The 20952-nt window shown below is 38.1% G+C and overlaps 2 protein-coding genes across 2 annotated transcripts; one reads left to right on the forward strand and one right to left on the reverse strand.

Moving 5' to 3' along the window:
* LOC109439290 (olfactory receptor 1f45) lies at positions 1 to 615 on the forward strand (the record flags this gene model as incomplete). The annotated part of the gene is made up of 1 exon (XM_019719555.2): positions 1 to 615. A coding segment is annotated over one exon (615 nt), but the record flags the coding sequence as incomplete, so codon positions are not given.
* Positions 616 to 13619: 13004 nt separating this feature from the next.
* Positions 13620 to 14543, reverse strand: OR1B1 (olfactory receptor family 1 subfamily B member 1). The gene is given in 4 exon segments (XM_019719557.2): positions 13620 to 13755; positions 13757 to 14350; positions 14352 to 14396; positions 14398 to 14543. Coding segments are annotated over 4 exon segments (921 nt in total).
* Between the last annotated feature and the right edge of the window lie 6409 nt (positions 14544 to 20952).

Genomic DNA, 20952 nt, shown 5'->3' on the forward strand with positions numbered 1-20952 from the left:
CTCCTGGCGGTGATGGCACTTGACCGCTATGTGGCCATCAGCCACCCCCTCCATTACGCCATGGCCATGAACTCCCAACGCTGTGTCCTGTTGGTGGCTGGGTCATGGGTGGTCACTACCTTCCATGCCCTAGTGCACACCCTCCTAATGACCAGGCTTTCCTTCTGTGGCTCCAATATCATCCCCCATTTCTTCTGTGATCTGGTCCCACTCCTGAAGCTGGCCTGCTCCAGTACTTATGTCAATGGCCTGATGCTCATCCTGGTGGGAGGAACACTGCTCATTGGACCCTTTGTCTGCATCCTTACGTCTTACTGTTACATTGCGCTGGCTATCATAAGAATCGATTCTCCAAAGGGTAAGCAAAGGGCCTTCTCCAACTGCACCTCCCACCTCTCTGTGGTCGCTCTGTTTTACAGCACAGCTATTGGGGTCTATTTATGTCCTCCATCCTCCTCCTCTGGTGGAAAGGACAGAGTCTTCTCAGTGATGTACACAGTGGTGACCCCCATGCTGAATCCTTTCATCTACAGCCTGAGAAACAGGGACATGAAGGGGGCTCTGGGAAAATTACTCAGAGGGAAAACACTCTCTCTCAGCACTTTCAGGACCTGACTCCAAGACTCGGAGCTGAGAGTCGAAAATTGGCCTCCTGAGAGCGCAACCACTGTAGCTTGAACCTGAGACTCCGCTTTTTCTCCTGTTTATATTTCAAAGTACAGAATTGACACCTGAGGACAGGGAAGGGACCAGTGATGTCAGTAACCCCCAATCATCTTTGTGAAGTGCCCATGTTCTAAGTAATTTACGGCCCACTCTCACAATGGTTCTTGTTAATGTTAATGAATGCCTATGAAAGTCCATGGGTGGGAGCTTGCATACATATAAAATGGAAATGAAATCCCAAGTTTTTGTTTAGCTCAAGTTATAAAGGAAGAGACCTCTAAACCAAGAATACAGGATTCATCATGTCTGGCAGAATGAAATACAAAGGAACTTATCTGATACTTTATACTTAAATAGATAGTGTTCTTTCTATAGAAGAAGAATGGAGCTTTAAGTCCTGCATTCCAGTGCTGGCTTTGCCATTAATGAACTGTGACAGCTGGATAGTCACTTAATGTCTCTGAGCCTCGGTTTCCCCATTTGTAAATTAAAGTAACTGGATTATGTTAGCCTAAGCACCCCCTACACATATACCTGAGTTCTAATAATATTTATTGTTATAATGACTGGATCTCAAGACTTGAGACATAGGTTACAAGTCGGAATCAAAAATCTACCATGTTCTTACTGTGAAACTTGAGGAACATTCTTTGTCTCTGAGTTCTGGTTTCTTTACCTGTAAAACGTGAAGAACAACTACATCACAGGACTCCTCTGAATAGTAAATGTGAACTCACTTGGATCACCTAGTAAGTGCTCAATAAACAACACTTAAGTTGTTTCCATTTCTTGGCTATCATGAATAATGCTGCAATGAACATGGGGGTAACTCATGGTTACCATGAGGATCGAATGACATAAAAGCATTTGAGCACTTTAAGCGGAATGCCTGACACATAGTAAGCACTCAACATATGTAAGGCTATTATTATTGCCAACTATGTGCATTCAATTATATCTGTGTCCATATATATTTCAGATTTTTGAGTGCTGACTGATATGAGAGCTGATAAGATGTGTCACATCTCACTTTCTAGGAAAACAAATGATTTGTGTTCCCAAAATGAACACAGCATAAGTAACAGAGAAAATACCTATCCAAGTTGGAGAGTTACGAGTCAGATCAAGAAAGAAAACATTAAAATACTTTTTTTTTTTTTTTTTAAGATTTTATTGGGGAAGGGGAACAGGACTTTATTGGGGAACAGTGTGTACTTCCAGGACTTTTTTCCCAAGTCAAGTTGTTGTCCTTTTAATCTTAGTTGTGGAGGGTGCGGTTCAGCTTCAAGTTTTTGTCCTTTCAGTCTTAGTTGTGGAGGGCGCAGCTCAGCTCCAGGTCCAGTTACCGTTGCTAGTTGCAGGGAGCGCAGCCCACCATCCCTTGCGGGACTCAAGGAATCAAACTGGCAACTTTGTGGTTGAGAGCCCATGCTCCAACCAATTGAGCCATCCGGGAGCTCAGTGGCACCTCAGCTCAAGGTGCCGTGTTCAATCTTAGTTGCAGGGGGCAGAGCCCACCATCCCTTGCGGGACTCAAAGAGTTGAACTGGCAACCTTGTGGTTGAGAGCCCACTGGCCATGTGGGAATCGAACCGGCAGCCTTCGGAGTTAGGAGCATGGAGATCCAACCACCTGAGCCACTGGGCCAGCCCCGTAAAACACTATTTTTAACCAAAATATAACCCATACAAATCAATAATAAAAATACAACAACCACATAGAAAAAATGGGCAAGCATGTAGTTGGAAAATTCAAAGAAGAAAAAAGTAAAATGGTCAAAAAAATTGCCCCCAGCAATTAAGAAAATAAAAAGTAAAACTATCATAAAATATTGTTTCTTTTTCCCTCATTAGACTGGAAAACAATAAAGTGTTTGCAAACAGCTATGGAAAAGGGCCCTGTCATATGCCCTTGAAGGGCTGTATAAACTGGTTTATAAATTGGCGGGCAATCTTGTGGTACCAATTGATTTGAAAATGCACACGTACTTCCATCTAGTATTTCCATTTCTAGAAAAAATATGTGTACACAAAAATGCCTGTAAAAGGATATCCATGTAGTGTTGCCTTTGTCATAGTAACCCCTCCAAAAAAAAAAAAAAAAAAAGGAGATAAGTAAGTGGGATGAGTAGGGAGATGTTTATAACTTCTGGTACATCTAACAACCCACAAAATACTTTAAAAGTAATACAGTAGGTCTGATGGTGACATAGGAGGTCCATGATATATTGATGAGAGGAACAAAGAAAGCTCCAGAACAAGTGATCTCATTTTTGTAAAAACAAAATTGTACATATAAATATGTGCATAGGAAAGTGTCTGAATCAGTACATGTCAAAACATTTAAAAAACATTAACACAATTACCCCTGAAGAGGAATAGCGAAAATGAGAAACAAACTCTCAATTTTCAATGAATATATGTTTCACTGCTAAATATTTTTTAAAAATAAGTGTGTGTCACTTAAAAGAAATGTAAAACAAGAAGCTACATCTTCCAGGACTCAGGGCAAGAAGAAACCCCATTCATGCCTTGACCATATCTAAGTTTTCATGGGCTTTCTTCTCAGTCAAATTTTGGAGCACATGACAGAGAACTCCAAGTCCAGGCTAATTTCCCAGGTCCTGGTCACTCTCCTGGGATCAGCTGAGCTGCCAAGCCGCAGCCAGTCACTCATGCTAACATTGAAAGCACCACCTCATGGGCCCCACTCCCAGAGAAGGCAGCAAGTTTAGCCATTGACACACTTGGGAGACTGTGCTGGGGGAAACCATGGAATTCATACAGAAACACATGATAAAACCTCCCAGCAGCTTTCCCAGACATGAAGAAGCTCCCTCAGGAGTCTGGCTGCCCTGCCATTCAACCCCTTCCTGATGTCTTTCTTGCTCCTGTGCTGGGCAACTTCCTCTTTCTCCCTTGAGTGGACTGCCCTGTGCTGCTATCAAAAGAAGACACGATGACACGTGCCAGCTGAGGGAGGATGGAAGTGCCAAGCCCAACCCACTGCAGTCCACTCCGGGGTTCACAGTAAGGTATCTGCCCTTAGGGCTATACACCCACATAGCAGTTCCTGAGCACCTCAGACAAGTGGGACTATATCAAACTAAAAAGCATCTGACAGGGAAAGAAACAACAAAATGAAAAGAAAACTTATGGCATGTGAGAAGATATTTGCAAACCACACATTTGATAAGTGATTACTATCCAAAAATATAAGGAACTCATACGACTCAATAGCAAAACAAAAAACATAATTCTATTAAAAAATGGGAAAGGACTTCATTAGACATATTTCCAAAGAAGACATATAAGTCGCCAATAAGTATATGAAACGGTGTTCAACACCACTAATAATCAGGGAAATGCAAATCAAAACCACAACGAGATATCACCTCACACCTGTTAGAATGGCTGCTATTAAAAAGACAAGAAGTAACAGGGAGGACAAGGATGTGGAGAAATTTGAGCCCTTTTAGCACTGTTGGGAATGTAAAATGGCACAGCTGCTATGGAAAACAGTATGGAAGTACCTCAAAAAATTAAAAATAGAATATCACATGATCCAGCAATTCCACTTCTATGTATACACCAGAAGAATGAAATTATTGCCTAGAAAAGCTATCTGCACTCCCATGTTCATTGTAGCATTATGCACAATAGTCAAAACACAGTAACAACCTAAGTATCCACGAATGGATAAATAGATTTTTAAAAATGAGATATAGATATAATGAAATATTATTCATCCTTAAAATAGAAGGATATCATGTCATTTGCGACACCATGAGTTAAACTGGAAGACATTATACTAAGTGAAATAATCCAGACACAGAAAGAAAACAAAACTACATGATATCTCTTCTTTGTGGAATCTAAAAAAGCCGAATATATAAAAGCAGAGAATAGAACAGAGGTTACCAGTGGCAAGGAGTTGTGGGAAATGAGGAGATGTTGGTCAAAGGATACAAAGTTACAGTTATATAGGATGAATAAATCTAGAGATCTAACGTACAATATGATGACTATAGTTAGTAGTATTGTAGTAAATACTGGAAATTTGCTAAGAGATTAGATTCCAGGTGCTCCTACCACATGCCAAAAAATGGTAACCATGTGAGGAGATGAAATGTTAATTAGCTAGACTATAATAATCATGTCACTATGTATGTGTATATCAAATCATTTTGTAACCTTAAATATATAAAATTTTTATTTGAAAAATTTTAAGAAAATGAGAAAATTCTCTGTTATTTCTCCCTTGCTCTTTGATGACTTCAGCATCTGATTCTCTAACTCTCTCCACCACTATTTAGTTAATTTTGGAAATATTAATATCTATATAAATGGTTTACCTTACTAACAACTTGGATTCTCAATTCCTGACCTGTTTAGCGTCAATAATCTTTTACTTCACCCCATTTCAGCCATCCACTCATCTGGTCGTATCTTAGACCTGGCCATTACAAATAATTGCACCATTGGTGAAATCTCAATTTGAAACTTTTCAGTTCCTATTGACGTCTCCTCTTTCACCTTATTTAATTTAGTTCTCCAACACCAACAATTCTCTGAAATTACTGAGCTCTAGGATCTCTTGAAATTGTTTTTCATTATCTATAACCTAATTTATGCCCTTCATTCCCAGATTAACAAGAATACACTTTATGGGCCAGAATTTTAACCACCTTCTTATAAACATCCTTAATCCTTCTGCCCCTTTTGGTTGCCCCTGGCAAAGGCCCAGCCCTAGGAAAACGCATCATTTTACTTATTCATGACTGTGCTCGATCACCTGAACACTGTTGGAGAATATCGCCCAACCATGTTGAAATGACTAACATTAAACCTATAAATGAAATACCTAAATGGGCACTCAGTGTTGGCAGAGATGAAGCTTTCCATAACATTTCCAAGTACTTCACTTTCCCGTACTCTAGCATATCTCACATAATTTCTTTCTACAATTCTCTAAAACATTCCTGCTCCCACCGCTCTCAGTTGAAGTCTCGTCAAGTATATACCATCTTCCCATCAAATTCTCCAGCCCATCTGCATCCACGTACTCCGACTTTTTTTTTGATACAGGGGAAGAAGTGGCTCATCTCCTAGATAAAGTCATCCCCTTAACAGATGTGCATCCCCTTTCAAGGACTTTATTCTTGCAATTAATTGCTTTCTCTCTTGAATCCTGAATTTTTCATTATATGCTAGATTATTTCTATCAGCAAAGGAACGTGCTTAATGTCACTAGTCTTTACTAAAATTAGAAGAACGTTTCCCTTGACTCCTCAAGTGACACACCACTTTTTGTCTACCCTCTCAAAAACAAAATTATACTTGTGAAATATCTATCATCACAGCCTTTACTTATTCCTTGCAATCTTAGCATAAAATGACTATAATTGTAATTTCCCCTTAACACTTCACTTAATTGCCCTCATTGAAGTTTCCAATAATCTATATCTTGTCAAATCTAATAGTCAATTATCTGTTCTCATTAATGACTTCTCAGCTGCATGTGGGAGAGTGACCCCTCTTATATTCTGGAAATAACTCTTTTCTAGGATTCTGACATACCGATCTTACCTGCTTTCTTCCTACTAATGGCCACTTCTGTTTTCTCTGCTATCTCTTCTCCTAGACCTCTGAATGGTGGTGTGCGCAACCATCTTGGGGCTCTGTTCACAATTCTCTTTTCTATATTGTCTTACTAGGTGATTTTATAAAGCCCCATGGCTTTAAATATTATCTACATTTTGTTGTGACATTTCTATCTCAAGACAAGATCTCTCCATGAGCCTGAAGAATTATGTATTTAACTGCCTATGAAATATCTCCACTTGGAGAGAGAGCACAAAATTAACGTGGCCAAACCGAGTTGTTGATTTTGCCCTCCCCCACCATATCTGCCCTCCAGTTACACAGAGCCTTCCACATAGAAATAATGAATCCACCAATTTGAACAGTCCGTCCCTTGATTCTTCCTTTCCCCTTACATATTGGATCTAGTCTACACAGCTAGAGCTGTGTCTACACAGCTCTACTTACCATATGTCCCCAATCTGACCACCTACTCCTGGTGTCAAAGCCACTCTGAAGACTCTCTCCTCCAGTCTCTATTATCAGTGACCTACACTGTCTTTCTATATATACTCACTCATTACTCTTTAGTTTAACCCAGGTTCATTTATTGATCACTTATAATCTTTCAGTTTGACAGATACTATGGACAACAGGATAAATCACATATGGTCCCTGCTTTTATGACATTCACTGTATGACAAGGAAGGCATCGCTATACACTGAATTTCTTTGGTGCTTGCTGTGCACTGACGAGCATACTAGATATCACACATTTGATCCTCACGACAAACTCATATGGTAGAAACTATAGTACTTTCAGTCCCATATTACAGATGAGAAAACTAATGCAAAGTGACTACTCTGTTGAAGGTCTGATGGGATCTGAGTGACAACATTTGGACTTAACTCTGTATAGTTCTCTTGGACTTAAGCAGCACAGTTCTCTGGTTGTCAGAGTTGGAAAGGGAAGGGAACGGTGTCAAGGTCCAGCCAGAGTCTCTACATCTTTGATGGGGCACTGGAGTGAAGATCTGGTCTTAACTTTGTGTGTCCAGAAGCTGGACATACTGTTCTTTTGGTAGGAAGTTCTTGTTCCATGAAGTCAACTGAACTTACCTTGGATGAGAGTAAAAGTGATTAATATAATCATTGATTTTATTAATCATTAATTTTCAATGAATAATAAAATCTGCTAGTGGATGGGATTCTCATGTCTTTTCAGCTCAGGTTGTCCCCACAGCCAGATCTACATGGTGTGACAAAAAGATAACTTTTAAGGCTGCTGTATGGATAAGGATATTTTAATGAAATACTGTATTTCTTCATGAATGTGAGAAAAACGATTTAAAAGAGTATAACAGAACACATAATAAAAAGCAGAGTTTCCATAGACCAAGTTTTCCCACCTCCATGTTTAGTTTTAGCTCTTTGTTGGTTCATACCTCTATGCCTCTAAATAATATGCTGCTTGCTTATGTATCTATGTACCAGTTTTATTAGTTTTAGATAACCTTTAGGCTCTCTCCTATGAAATATGAAGTTTTATTTTGTTTGCATTATCCCCTCTTTTCTCCTCCTTTCCCCAAGTTTTTGATGATTATTTCAGTTTTCCAATTAATCATTTTCCTGTTTGTAGCTGGTATCCTCAAATCTATATTCCTTATTTCATCTACTTCAGATTCTGCTTACCTTCTTCACCCCTGAGACTGCCCAAAATTTGGAAAGCTGTATCTTCATTTGTTTATTGCCAAGATTGAAAACATATGAGTTGTAACCGTAGTTAAGTCTTCCAGGTAAAAGCTGAGAATCAGTAGACAACATTTATATTAGTATAACTATGTAAATATTTTTTACAACAGAATAAAATGACGTGCTATGGTTGCATTCATTCTTTGATGAGGCCAGTGTTCCCCTGACTAAAAGAGAATATTCCTAACACTGAGATAAAGAAGCAAAACTATTTTAAGGACATCTCTCTCGGTGCTTGCTTTACTCTGAAGATCATACATTAAGCAGGAGCTTATAAGACAAAGAAAACTTACATTTTACAATGTCTATTCTTTTGTATTTATTTCTTCCTGTATCCTTCTGTGTCCGTGGATATAGCTCAAGCTACGTACTCTTGTGACTCCATTATTCATTCAAGGCAGTGGCCACACAGAGATGTCTATATGGAGGTATAGATGAAGGTGAAAAGGAAGAAGAGATGAAAAGAAAGCGAGATGGAATAAGTCCCATGGGGAAAGGGGGATAAAATGGTCTACCAGGAGAAAAAGTGTAGCAAAGAGTGTAGATTTATCCATTAGGAGGATAAGAATGTAGTAACATAGAAAGTCCATTTTCTTCCAAGTACAGCAAAACTGCCTTTTATCCTAATTATCTGCAATAAGAGTAATAAGCAGCAGTTGTGCTCTTGTTGTCTGACTTCTTCAAGACTCAGCTCTTTATCTTTTCTATTTTCCAATATCTCAACATGGCTTCCAGCAGAGCCTGAGCTCTGTGGATCCCATTAAGGCAACTTTGAGAAATCAAGGATGCTGATGCAAGAGAGGGGAGTAATTTGTTTAGAAGAGAAATGCAGATAAACACATATACAGATTTGAACACCTCAAGACAGTAACCTACACTGAAATCTGGGAGAACAAAAACAAAAGGAAGAATCACTGAAATGAGACCAAAAAGCTTCTCAGGTTTCCCGTTTCCTACCTGGTACTTCAGGGACATACAGAGTCATGGAGAAGGGCGAGCTCTGCGGTGATAAACCCTGATCCTACTTATTCTTGCCTTTCGTTTTTGACAAAAGCACCAAGGGACATATGAGTCTTCACTGTTTCATCAATATCTAACTGTTAGAAATATACTCTATTTAATGTTGTCTTGGTCTAAATTCTACTTCTAGTTGTTCCCTGTGTCGATGAATCACAAATGTTGAATTTGAGATACATAAATCAGAACCTCTTTTTCTGTCTCAAGAATATATCATCCAAATTCTCACACAATAGATTAGGTCCTCTTGTCACACATTTCTTGTACGTGGGAACTGAAATGTCTCTCCATACCTTCCCATGAGTGCATGACTCTATACCTTAATCTTCATAACTTCACTCAAAAACCTATCTTTCCATGTTATTATTGAAAATTCTTCCATCCCACTGCCTCCCTCGACTATAATATTTGCATCTCATTCTATTTATTGGTCTTCTTGGTACAAATGTCACACTATTTTCTACAAAAGGATGGCAAGTTCTTATTTTCTATCCCCCTTCTACTTACTATTAGGGCAGAATGTAACCTTAGTCTCATCTTCTCTGTACCCGACATCATACACACAAGTCAGAAAGTCTGGGTAGAGCTCTTTGCCACATTCTCACAAAATTAGGGATTCCCTTTTTGTCCTTGTCCATAAAAGCCTTCGATAAGGCAGCTTATCGCAGTGAAACAGCCTTACTTACATGTGCTCATTCTGGGACTCTGCCAACCCCAGAAGCCTCCAATTGTGTTCAGATGAAATATTAATGAGAATGGGCTGAGCTCTTTGACCTTTCTTTATAAACTGGGACTAGCTCAGGAGTTTGCTCTTTTCTTATATGTAGATCTTACTGAGGCAAAAACCGGAGAGCTTCTAAAAACAACTGTGCCTGTAGGGAACGTTTACCTTGTTGGGAACTTCATGGTCTTGCATAATGTCAGCAGTTGAGCAAGAAGAAACCCCAAGGGGAAATCAAGTCCTGTTTCATCATCTCAAGAAACCTCTTTCCTACCTATCATTTCCATAATTATTGAGTGTTTGTTATGAATCCAAGTATCTTGGCTGACGTAGTTATGAAGCATGACGCTTTATGAGACAGCAGTCCAATTCTAACCACTGCTATGTTTCCATTCTGCTCTCCAATGACTATCTCATTTCTTGCCCTCACCCAGTTGGAGCCATTTGCTGGATTTCATCTAGCCATTTTGCTTATCTGTTTTAGAACTATTGTCCTCAGAATAGTTGATTTAAACAAGTCTTTGAGTATAAAAGAAACAGCAGGAGGTGGAGCACCACATTGAAAAATCTGAGATTATATGCAAATTGGAGAGATTCTTGGTCTCATTTTAAAATATAGTAATAATGATATGTAGCTTATTGATATAGGTTATGCATTGTGGAATTGATCACAAATTGAATATATGCCAGTATTTTCCATCACTGACCTGCACAGAAGAAATTCAGTCACATGCTAGAAAACCGAACTACTAATTGGTAAATATGATCAAAATTCAGTGGAAACAGAAAGAGAGTCTAATCAATCAAAATATAATAAATGTCTTCAAAAAAATGTACTACACTTATTCTTGTTTGCAGAGGATCTATTTGACTTTTCTAACAGCCCTACTTGCTTTGGGGAAGTGACTTCTTCCCCAGTGGTTACAGGTTGACAGCACTGTCAAATGCTCTCCTACCCCAGAATTTGAGGTAGGAGATAAAGGGACTGAAAATGGTTGGATGTGATTCATTTCAACCAGTCTCCTTCTAAGCAGGCAGTCCTGGATTTTAGACTGGTTTTTTTTTCCCCTCCACCTGACTCCTTACCCCTGCCTATACACATGCACCTCTGCTTTAACTACTGCTCTAATGAATAGATCTAGACATTGATTAGCAACAGCTGCAAATGGCACCAAAAAGGTAACATAACAAGACAGTATGTCTCCTACTGATGAAGAACACATCACCCCCTGTGAAGTAGTCTACCCTTTCCAAAAGTCAGACATTAATCTTATCAAGCTTCTACATTCAACTTCAAACTTATGGAAAACACACAGTACAGAGGAAGTTGTTGAACTACAATTAGTGACAAAATCAGACAAATCCGACTGTAGGGAATTCCACAGGAAAATTACACAATGTCTTCCACAAATAAGCTGTTAGAGCTAATAAATGAATAGAGCTAATAAGCGTTAGAAGTTGCAGAATAAAAGACCAACAAGAAAAATAAACTATATTTTATATGTATTAGCAATGAATAATCTGCAAGGGAATTTAGAAAGTAATTTCATTTACAATAGCATCAAAAATAATAAAATACTGTAGAATAAATTTAGAGAGGCGGAAGACCTGTATACACTGAAAACTATAAAACATGGCTGAAAGAAATTAAAGAATACCTAGATAAATGGAACTATAGCCCAAGTAATGGATTGGGAGACTTAATATTGTTCAAATGGCAAGTCTCCACAAATTGATCTACAGATTCAGTGCAACCTCTATCAAAATCCCAATGGACTATTCTGTAGAAATAGAAAAGGCAATCCTAACATTCATACGGAATTGCAAGGAACCATGAGTACCCAAAATAATCTTAGGGGGGAAAAAAAAGAAAAACAATGGTGGAGGACTCATGCTCCCATATTTCAAAACTTATCACAAAACTACAACCAAAGAATGGGGAATTTGCAAAAAGACAGACATATAGATAAACAGAATATAACTGAGAGTCCAGAAATAAACCCATTTATCTTTGTCAATTTGATTTTGACAGGAGAATGAAGAATACTCAATGAGGAAATGATAGTCTCTTCAAAAAATAGTGCTGGAAAAATTGGATAACCATATATTAAAAATGAAATTGAACCCATATCTTATACCATATACAAAAATTAGCTCGAAATGGATTAAAGACAAACATAGACCTGATACTATAAAACTCCTAGAAGAAAACATAAGGGAAGAGCTCCTTGACATTGGTCTGGGCAATGAATTTCTGTACATAACACTAAAAGCACAACCAACAAAAGCCAAAAATCAAGTGGGACTACTTCAAACTAAGAAGCTTCTACATAGCAAAAGAAAATGAAAAGATGACCTATGAAATGGTAATAATACAATGGAATGTTTTTCAGCCATGAAAAAGGAGGAAATCCTTCCATTTGAGAAAACATGGATGGACCTTGAGGACATTATGCTAAGTGAGATAAGTCAGACAGAGGAAGATAAATACTGTATGATATCATTTCCATGTGGAATCTAAAAGAGCTGAACTCATAGCAGCAGAGAGAAGAATGGTGGTTACCAGGGGCTGGAGTTTGGGGGAATTGGAGAGATGGTTTAAGGGTACAAATCTGCAACTATAGATAAATAAGTCCTAGAGATCTAACGCACAGCATAGTGATTACAGACAACAACACTGTATTATCAACTTCAAACTTGTTAACAGACTAGATCTTAATTTTTCCCACCATATAAGAGAAATGATAATATACTTGTATGACATGATAAAGGTGTTAACATTTAGGTGGTAACCATATTACAATATATAAATGTATCAAATCAACACATTGTATACCTTAAACTTACACACTATTATATGTCAATTATATCTCACTAAATATTTCAAAAACTATCAGTGTAAATCTCTTAAGAGCTAACAAGATAGAGACCAATGTCCAGCTCCCAAAAGCTAAGAACAGCCAATTTGTTTTCTCCCTTCTTAAAACGGTTCACGGATCCTTGTTTTATGCAATAAAATACTTAGTTTGCAGTTTTCTATATATTTTACTTGAAAAATTTTTTTTAGCATTTTTATTTATTTATTTATTTATTTTTTAAATTTATTGGGGTGACAATTATTAGTAAAATTACATAGATTTCAGGTATACAATTCTGTATTACATCATCTATAAATCCCATGGTGTGTTCACCACCCAGAGTCAGTTTTCCTTCCATCACCATATATTTGATCCCCCTTACCCTCATCTCCCACCCCCCACCCCCTTGAAAATTTTAAATTAAAAGATATAAAATAAAATTCACACCTCAGAACGAGATGCTCACATGCTGAGAGGTCCAAGAAAACTGGGGCTAACATATGGAATAGCAGAATCACACAGGCTTCTGGGCATATATTTGCTCACTGAATGGAGCAGGTATGAAATTGTCCTCCCCACTTACCTAAACTGTTCTCTTCTGCTAACTTTCTGATGTAGACCAACACACCCCACAAGCAAGCACACTAAACTAAATGTGACTATAAGTAACTCTACCATCTCAGCTTTAGTTCAGAATTTCACAATGATATTTTCACAGTTATTCAAAACTCTGGAATTAAACACCCCAGGCCCAGTGACTGATTGGATAACTGAAGATAAATGGCCTTAGGGAGGGGCCCCAGAGACTGGCTGACGAGGAAGCCCTGAGCCGATATAGCATCAGTGTGGAACGTTCTCAGCTCTGTCAGAGCACACCAACAAGAGCTGAGTCTAGACTTCCTAAGTTGTCGGAGCCACCCCTCGCTCTTCTCTCTCCCAAACCATCCATGCTCAAAGCTGCCCTCTTCTCTCCTGCCTAACCAATATGGCTCTGAAGCCAGCTAATGAGGAGTCCACCCTCCTCTATCCAAGCCGCTGGCAGAGACCACGCTTGACATCCTTGCTGCAGAAGCTGCATACAAAATGGCTGGCCAAAGGCATAATGGCAGTGTACGTCACAGCAGCCACCATGCCCTGATCAGAGAGTTCTGGGAAGGAGGTGGAAGTAGACCCAAATGATGGTGTCACAGAGGAAGCCAGCCGTGGTGAAGTGGGATCCACAGCTGGAGACCATACAGCAGTGACCAGCAGCTGAAGGCCAACGTAGGATGGTGGCCCCAGTGTGGACACAGGAGAGTACAGTGAGGACACGGAGGTTTGGCATGAGGAAGCCACCCTCGAGGAATATGGCCAGCTCATTGGAATGTATGTCAGAGCAAGAGGCTCACAGGAGAGGTCAGTCGTCACAGAAGAAGTGGGGAAGGTTAGCGCTGTCCTTGGCATCCCCAGATCAGTAAAGAGGCAAGAGGAGCCCCACGGGCAGCATGGGGGGCACTATGGACACCACTCAGCTCAAGGCCAGCAAGTGGGCACAGAGTTGGTGATTCATCACTGAATGGTAGTGCAGAGGGTCACAGATGGCCAGGGAGCAAGCCAGAGCCATAACAGACCTAACACGTGTATCTGAAACTCCAAACACATAGAATAAAAAGAAGTGGGCCAAGCAGCGGGCAGCAGGAATGGCTGGGTAATTAGAGACCATAGGGGCCAGCACTGGGACAGAGTGACTGGACATCCTTACGTCATGGAGAGACCGCAAGTGGGCAGTACACAGGGGAGTGGAGCCTGGAATCCCAGGGTGAGCAGCAACAGAGTCACGGCCCCTGGTATGACGGTCAGGTAAACAGCCAGGAACACGAGAAAGACGAGACTGAGGAAGACTCTACCTCTTGAGAAGACAACGAGCAAGAAGACTGGAGAACGTGAAGCATTAGGGGCACAGCCCATGATGAGTGACAATAAGCCTGTAAGGATTAAAATTTTACATATAAAGTGCTGAGTGCAGGGCCTAGGATATAGCAAAAGGTTCAAATGATAATTGCTCTTGCGGCTTCCACTGCTACGATCATTGTAGGTATTACAATCAAAGCGAATTCAGGTTTTTCAGACGTTGCTAGGATGCACTGTTTGTATGTAGCCCAGTTCCCCCATTTGACAATGTGCTCCTGGAAGGAAGGGGCAGAAAGAGGTGATGATCTCACCTCTGTATCCAACGCCCTAACATGATGCCCGGCAGAAAGCAAGCTCTCAAGAGTGGCTGGATGAATGGCCAGTGAGTAACCGTCCTCTTCTCATTAACTCTAATTGCCTGACCCTACTGAACTGCCGTGTCTTGCCTATCATTCTCTGGCTTACCAAGAGTAAATATTTATGGGATTAATGCATTATTCTATCCCTGTTTCCTTTGTTTTCACAATCAATTAGCTAATCCATGCTCTCATCTCTCTACAAGGCTAATTATACATTTCTAATCTGGGGATCAGTTTATTATTAATGTTTTTTATAACAATAAAATGTACTCCCATGAACATATATGGTGCCTGAATCTTGGGAATACACATGACACGGAACAGACAGGATACAGCTCAGCCAAGGAAGGAAGGGTGTGGCGAGGACTCAGGCCCAGCCCTGGCAGCAGGGACTTCTTCACGGTGCAGAGGCTGATTCATGTTTAGAAACCTAATTAACAAATTCACAAGGCCTCATTTGTAATTTTTGGAGAAAGACCCAGAAAAGTAGAAAAATATTTTAAACCAAAGACTTCTTTTTGAGTTTAGTTACATAGCCAACAGTGAACAAAAAAATGCACTTTACAATTATCTCCTTTCCTAGACATGTTTTATGGCTTTCTACAATTATCTAAAACCAATTTTCACCTTAGGTGAGTGATAGAAAAACAATTTGAGAGCAACAGAATTTTATCCTAGCATTAAGTGGAAGGAAAATGCAACAAAGGAAAACTACATTTATGATAAGCTTATTTAAGTTTAATTTACACTGGGACCCTCATTCCCATTTGATTACATAGTTACCAAAAGGTCTTTGTTTAGTTTTGTGTTGTTTGCTTTTTTTCTGTCATAGACTAAGATATTTTACAGACCAATGTCTGTAAAAAATTGTTTAGGTTCAAATGATAAGCTTCATAATCTCCCTTTGATTAGAGACAATTATCTCCCTACAGGAAAATTCTTCTGAGTTTACTTTTTCATTCTGAAAGAGTATTAGCATGTTTCCACATTTTTCCTTTGATATTTTATTTTGTCTTAATATGACTGATCAAATTGCAATCATTAAGAATTTTTGTGTACTTTTTTCCATCCTTCCTTTAGAACTCTGACAGATACGAATTTTGTCCCAGTATTTATTCTTCCTGATGTATTTTCCCTTTTATCAATACATAATGTCTTTATTTCCTGTAACAATTTTTTTACTTAGTCTGTCTTGTCTGGTATTAGCACAGCCACCTCAGCTGTCTTTTGGTTACTATTTTCATTTCATTACTATATATTTTCCAGTCTTTCACTTTTTCAAAAATTGAGGTTACTGTGGTTTATAACATGATATAAGATTCAGGTACACAATATAATTTGACATTTGTGTACGCTAGAGTGTATCACCATGGAAGGTCTAGCTTCCATCTGTCACCATACAATTGACCCCCCATTTACCCATTTCACCCTCCCCCTTCCTCTCTGGTAACCACCAATCTGTTCTCTGTATCTATGAGTTTGTTTTGTTTAGTCAGATATATATATATATATATATATATATATATATATATATATATATATATATATATATTCCACATGAATGAAATCATATGGTATTTATCTTTCTCCATTTGACTTATTTCATTTAGCATAATACCCTCAAGTTTCTTTCATGTTGCCACAAGTGGCAAGATTTCATCTTTTTTATGGCTAAGTAGCATTCTGCTGTATACAGACACCACATCTTCTTTGTCCATTTATCCATGAATGGACACTGAGGTTGTTTCCGTGTCTTGGCTATTGCAAACAATGCAGCTGTGAACATGGGAAAGTATGTATCTTTTTGAATTAATGTTTTCACATTCTTCTGATAAATGCCTAGAAGTGGAACAGTTGGATCATTTGGTAGTTCTGTTCTTCATTTTTTGAGGAATCTTCATACTGTCTTCTATAGTAGTTACACCAACTTACAGTCTCACCAAAAGTGTATGATGACTCCCTTTTCTTTACATCCTCGCCAGCACTTGTTATTTCTTGTATTTTTGATAATAATCATTCTAATGGGTGTTAGGTGATATTGCATTGCTGTTTTTATGTGCATTTCCCTAATAATTAGTGATGTTTAACATCTTTTCATGTGCCTGTTAGCCAACTGTATGACTTCCTTGGGAAAATGTCTATTCAGATACTTTGCCTATTTCTTAATTAGATTGTTCAGGATTGGTTTTTTGGTTGTTATTTTTTTTTTGTCATTGTTGTTGTTGAAATGTATGAGTTCCTTATATTTTTGGTATATTACCCCCTTATCATGTGTATGATTTGCAAATCTCTTTTCCTATTAGGTAGGTTGCCTTTCCTTTTGTTGTTGGTTGCCTTTGCTGTGCAGTAGTGTTTTACTTTGATGTAGTCCCATTTGTTCATTTTTGTTTTGTTCCCCTTGCTACTGGAGTCAAATCCACAAAAACATCACTAAGACTGATGTCAAAAAGCTTAGTGCCTATTTTTTTTCTATACATTTTATGGTCTCAGGTCTTACATTGAAGTCTTTAATCCATTTTCAGTTAATTTTGGGGTATGGTGTAATATAACTAGTCTAGTTTCATTCTTTTGCATGCGGCTGCCCAGTTTTCCCAACGCCATTTATTGAAGACACTTTCTTTTGTCTATTGTATGTTCATGGCTCCTTTGTTGTAAATTACCTGTCCATATATGCATGGATTTATTTCTGGGTTCTCAATTCTGTTCCATTGGTCTGTGTGTCTGTTTTTCTGCCATATCATGCTGTTTTAATACTATAGCTTTGCAGTATAGTTTGAAATCAGGGAGTGTGATACCTTTGACTTTATTCTTTTTTCTCAGGATTGTTTTGGCTATTCAGGGTCTTTTGTGGTTCCATACAAAGAATTGAATATGTTTGGTACCATTATATATAGCTATATATAGAGATATATATAGATATACACATATGTATAGATATAGACATATATTCTTAGTGGTTACTCTGGGGATTACTAACATCTTATACTTATTACAATCTAATTTGAATTAATACCAATATCCCCCTATTTAGAACTATTCAGTGACAACAGTAATTAGAAAACAGCACATTATTTTGATGATGGTTAAACCTACTTCTTCCATTGTAGTTGGTGTTTTCTTCTCTAGAAAAACAATTTAATTTTCTTTAGAATTAAATCCTACAAATTATACCTTCTAATTAGATTTCTCGGGTGAAACAGTGACTAGCAGAATGAGTGTTAATTATAATGACTTGGTGATTGTTATTCAGCAGGTCTCTTCTTTAACAGAAATAGGAGGATAAAAATGAATGTCTTACTTTTTTATATATTCCAGTATCATAAAAATAAGTATAGAATTTCAGGATGGAAATTAACGAAATAAAAAATAGATGAAATAACTTTAGAACGAAAGAACTAAGGGAATGATAGTTACTGTCTTCTAACATTTTTAAATACATTGCTTAGGCAGTTAGCTTAAACAATGTGTAGGTCAACTTCATAAATATTAAGCAACCTCTGCACTATACGCTGGTGTGAGGTGCTATGGGATCCTAATCTGTAAGACACAAAGAGCAAAATAACGTGTCTTTTCTTCAGTGCTACACGTCCAAGTGAATGACAGGGTGTAGTTCATGGTAAACATATAACAAATATTATGGACTGATTGGGACACACATAGATGAACTGAACATTATTCTCTACTTCAGTGACTCCAAGTTATTGTATTTAATTTAAAATTCCATCAATTAATAGAGACAGTGGAAATGTAATGGCTGTTTGCGCTATCAGAGGGGTAGTAAATAGGGGGAGGGGGTTATCACTGTGTGAGGGATATAAATGATAAATGTCTAACTATTACATTGTTTTTGTACACCTGAAACTAATAAAAAAATAAAAAGTAAATAACAAAAATTAAAAAAAAATTAAATTCCATCAATTGTAAGATGCATTATTTTTTTTTTAAGTTTACTGGGGTGACAATTGTTAGTAAAATTACATAGATTTCAGGTGTACAATTCTGTATCACATCATCTATAAATCCCATTGTGTGTTCACCACCCAGAGTCAGTTCTCCTTCCATCACCATATATTTGATCCCCCTTACCCTCATCTCCCACCCCCCACCCCCCTTACCCTCTGATAACCACTAAACTATTGTCTGTGTCTATAAGTTTCTGTTTCTCATTTGTTTGTCTTGTTCTTTTGTTGTTTTTGGTTTATATACCACATGTCAATGAAATCATATGGTTGTCTGCTTTTTCTGTCTGACTTATTTCGCTTAGCATTATACTCTCAAGATCCATCCATATTGTCACAAATGGTCCTATTTCATCTTTTCTTACCGCCGAATAGTATTCCATTGTGTATATATACCACAACTTCTTTATCCATTCATCTATCGAAAGACATTTTGGTTGTTTCCGTGTCTTGATATGCATTATTTTAATGCACCATTAAGAAAATAATGCTGCCATTATTTGTGATATGTCATAGATTTAAATGCATCTCACTATGAGATGTTAAAATGTGGAAAAATCTGAGTCTCAGAATCAATGAAATATGGTAGCTGGATCATAGAAAAAATAGAGAGAGCACAGTTTTTGGAATCAGGCCTGGATTTGAATCAGTGCTCCAAAGAAAAGTAGTTCTTGTGCTAAAAGTATATGCTTTCAAGTTTAATCTGGCAAAGAAAAAAGTAAGGTAAAATTTTGGCTCCATTAGTCATTTAAAAGCTGTTCCTTAGCATAAAATTTTAACTTTGTCAGAACAAAACAGAGAGGTCTTTTAGTGTAGTGGTTCAACTACATGGTTTGGCTTCAGACTGCCTTTGGTTCAAGTTATGTTTTTCCAGTTACCTTATTTTTCTAAGTCACTATAAAAATGAAGACAATAAGAACATATGTTATGAGGTGGTTGTGTGGCTTTATGTGAAAAAAAAAAAAGCTTATAAATCACTGAGTACATAAACATTAGTTTCTTTCCTTTAAGTGAGAAATTATGTGACAATGAATATGATTTGTGTTTAATGGCAATTCATATAGGAAGGGATCAGCGAAGACAGATACTTCATTCCATTAGTTAGTTCATCAAAGAATGCTTCTTGTAAGAAGCTGCATTTGAGCGTGGAGACTGGAGTGAAGGGAGAAGTGTAAGAAAGCCGGGTGGGTTAATTGTAAAATGGGATCAGAAATCACCAAGTGCCAGGAAACGGGCAGCATGTATTTGACAGGCAAGTGGGGACCCTGATGTATGGATTCTGTGTGCTTTCAGAATGGCTGGTGAGAAAGTGGGGAATATCTGATCTCAGAGAGATAATTAGTCCTCACTGGACAATAAATAAGAGCGCTAACTGATGTTCATATTAAATGCTGAATTTTTGCATCTATACTCTAAAGTTGAATCTTCCTTTACCCCAGTTCACTTGTGAGTCTCAGATCCCTGATCTTAGAATATAAATTATCAGCCAAAGAGCAGGGAAGTCTGAGAGAGAATTCTGTCACACAAGTTCATTTCCTCTCTCTCACTTTCCCTAACTCCATCTTTCTTTTCCCTATAACTGTTTCTATTCAATTCAATGTTCTTTAAATGACTTTCTTACTTCCACTGTAAATGACGTGGAAAGAAGCACCTAGACTTAAAAAGATGGTTATTCATCAACTACAAGCTTGGTGAGAGAGCTACCTCATAATTATTTAGATGTGGGTCAGCCATCGGTAATCCTTAATCAGAAGCTGAACTGAACCTGATTCAAAGACTACATCGGTGGCTCTGTGAAAATCAAGCTCTCCATCCTAATTCTCTCATATTCTCTTTCTCTCTCTCTCTCTCTCTCTCTCTCTCTCTCTCTCTCTCTCTCTCTCTCTCTCTCTGTCTCTCTCCCCCTCCCCCTCCCTTTTTCCCCCCTCCTTGTATCTGTTTCTTTAGATCTCTATCTCAAAGATTTAAAAAGAACAAGTTAAAGCCACGTTTGGCTCTGAGTTTTCCATATTCAGGAAGAAAAACATTGGAGTAAATGCTCTATTAATAACTGCTCAGTGTAAGAACCAGATGGAAAGATGCATGTCCCAGATGACACAAGAACAATTAATTGACAGTGTTGTTTATCGCGTAGGTGCATACAAGTCC

Source organism: Rhinolophus sinicus, linkage group LG04 (genome assembly GCF_036562045.2).
Source record: "Rhinolophus sinicus isolate RSC01 linkage group LG04, ASM3656204v1, whole genome shotgun sequence".
NCBI classification, from domain to species: Eukaryota; Metazoa; Chordata; class Mammalia; order Chiroptera; family Rhinolophidae; genus Rhinolophus; species Rhinolophus sinicus.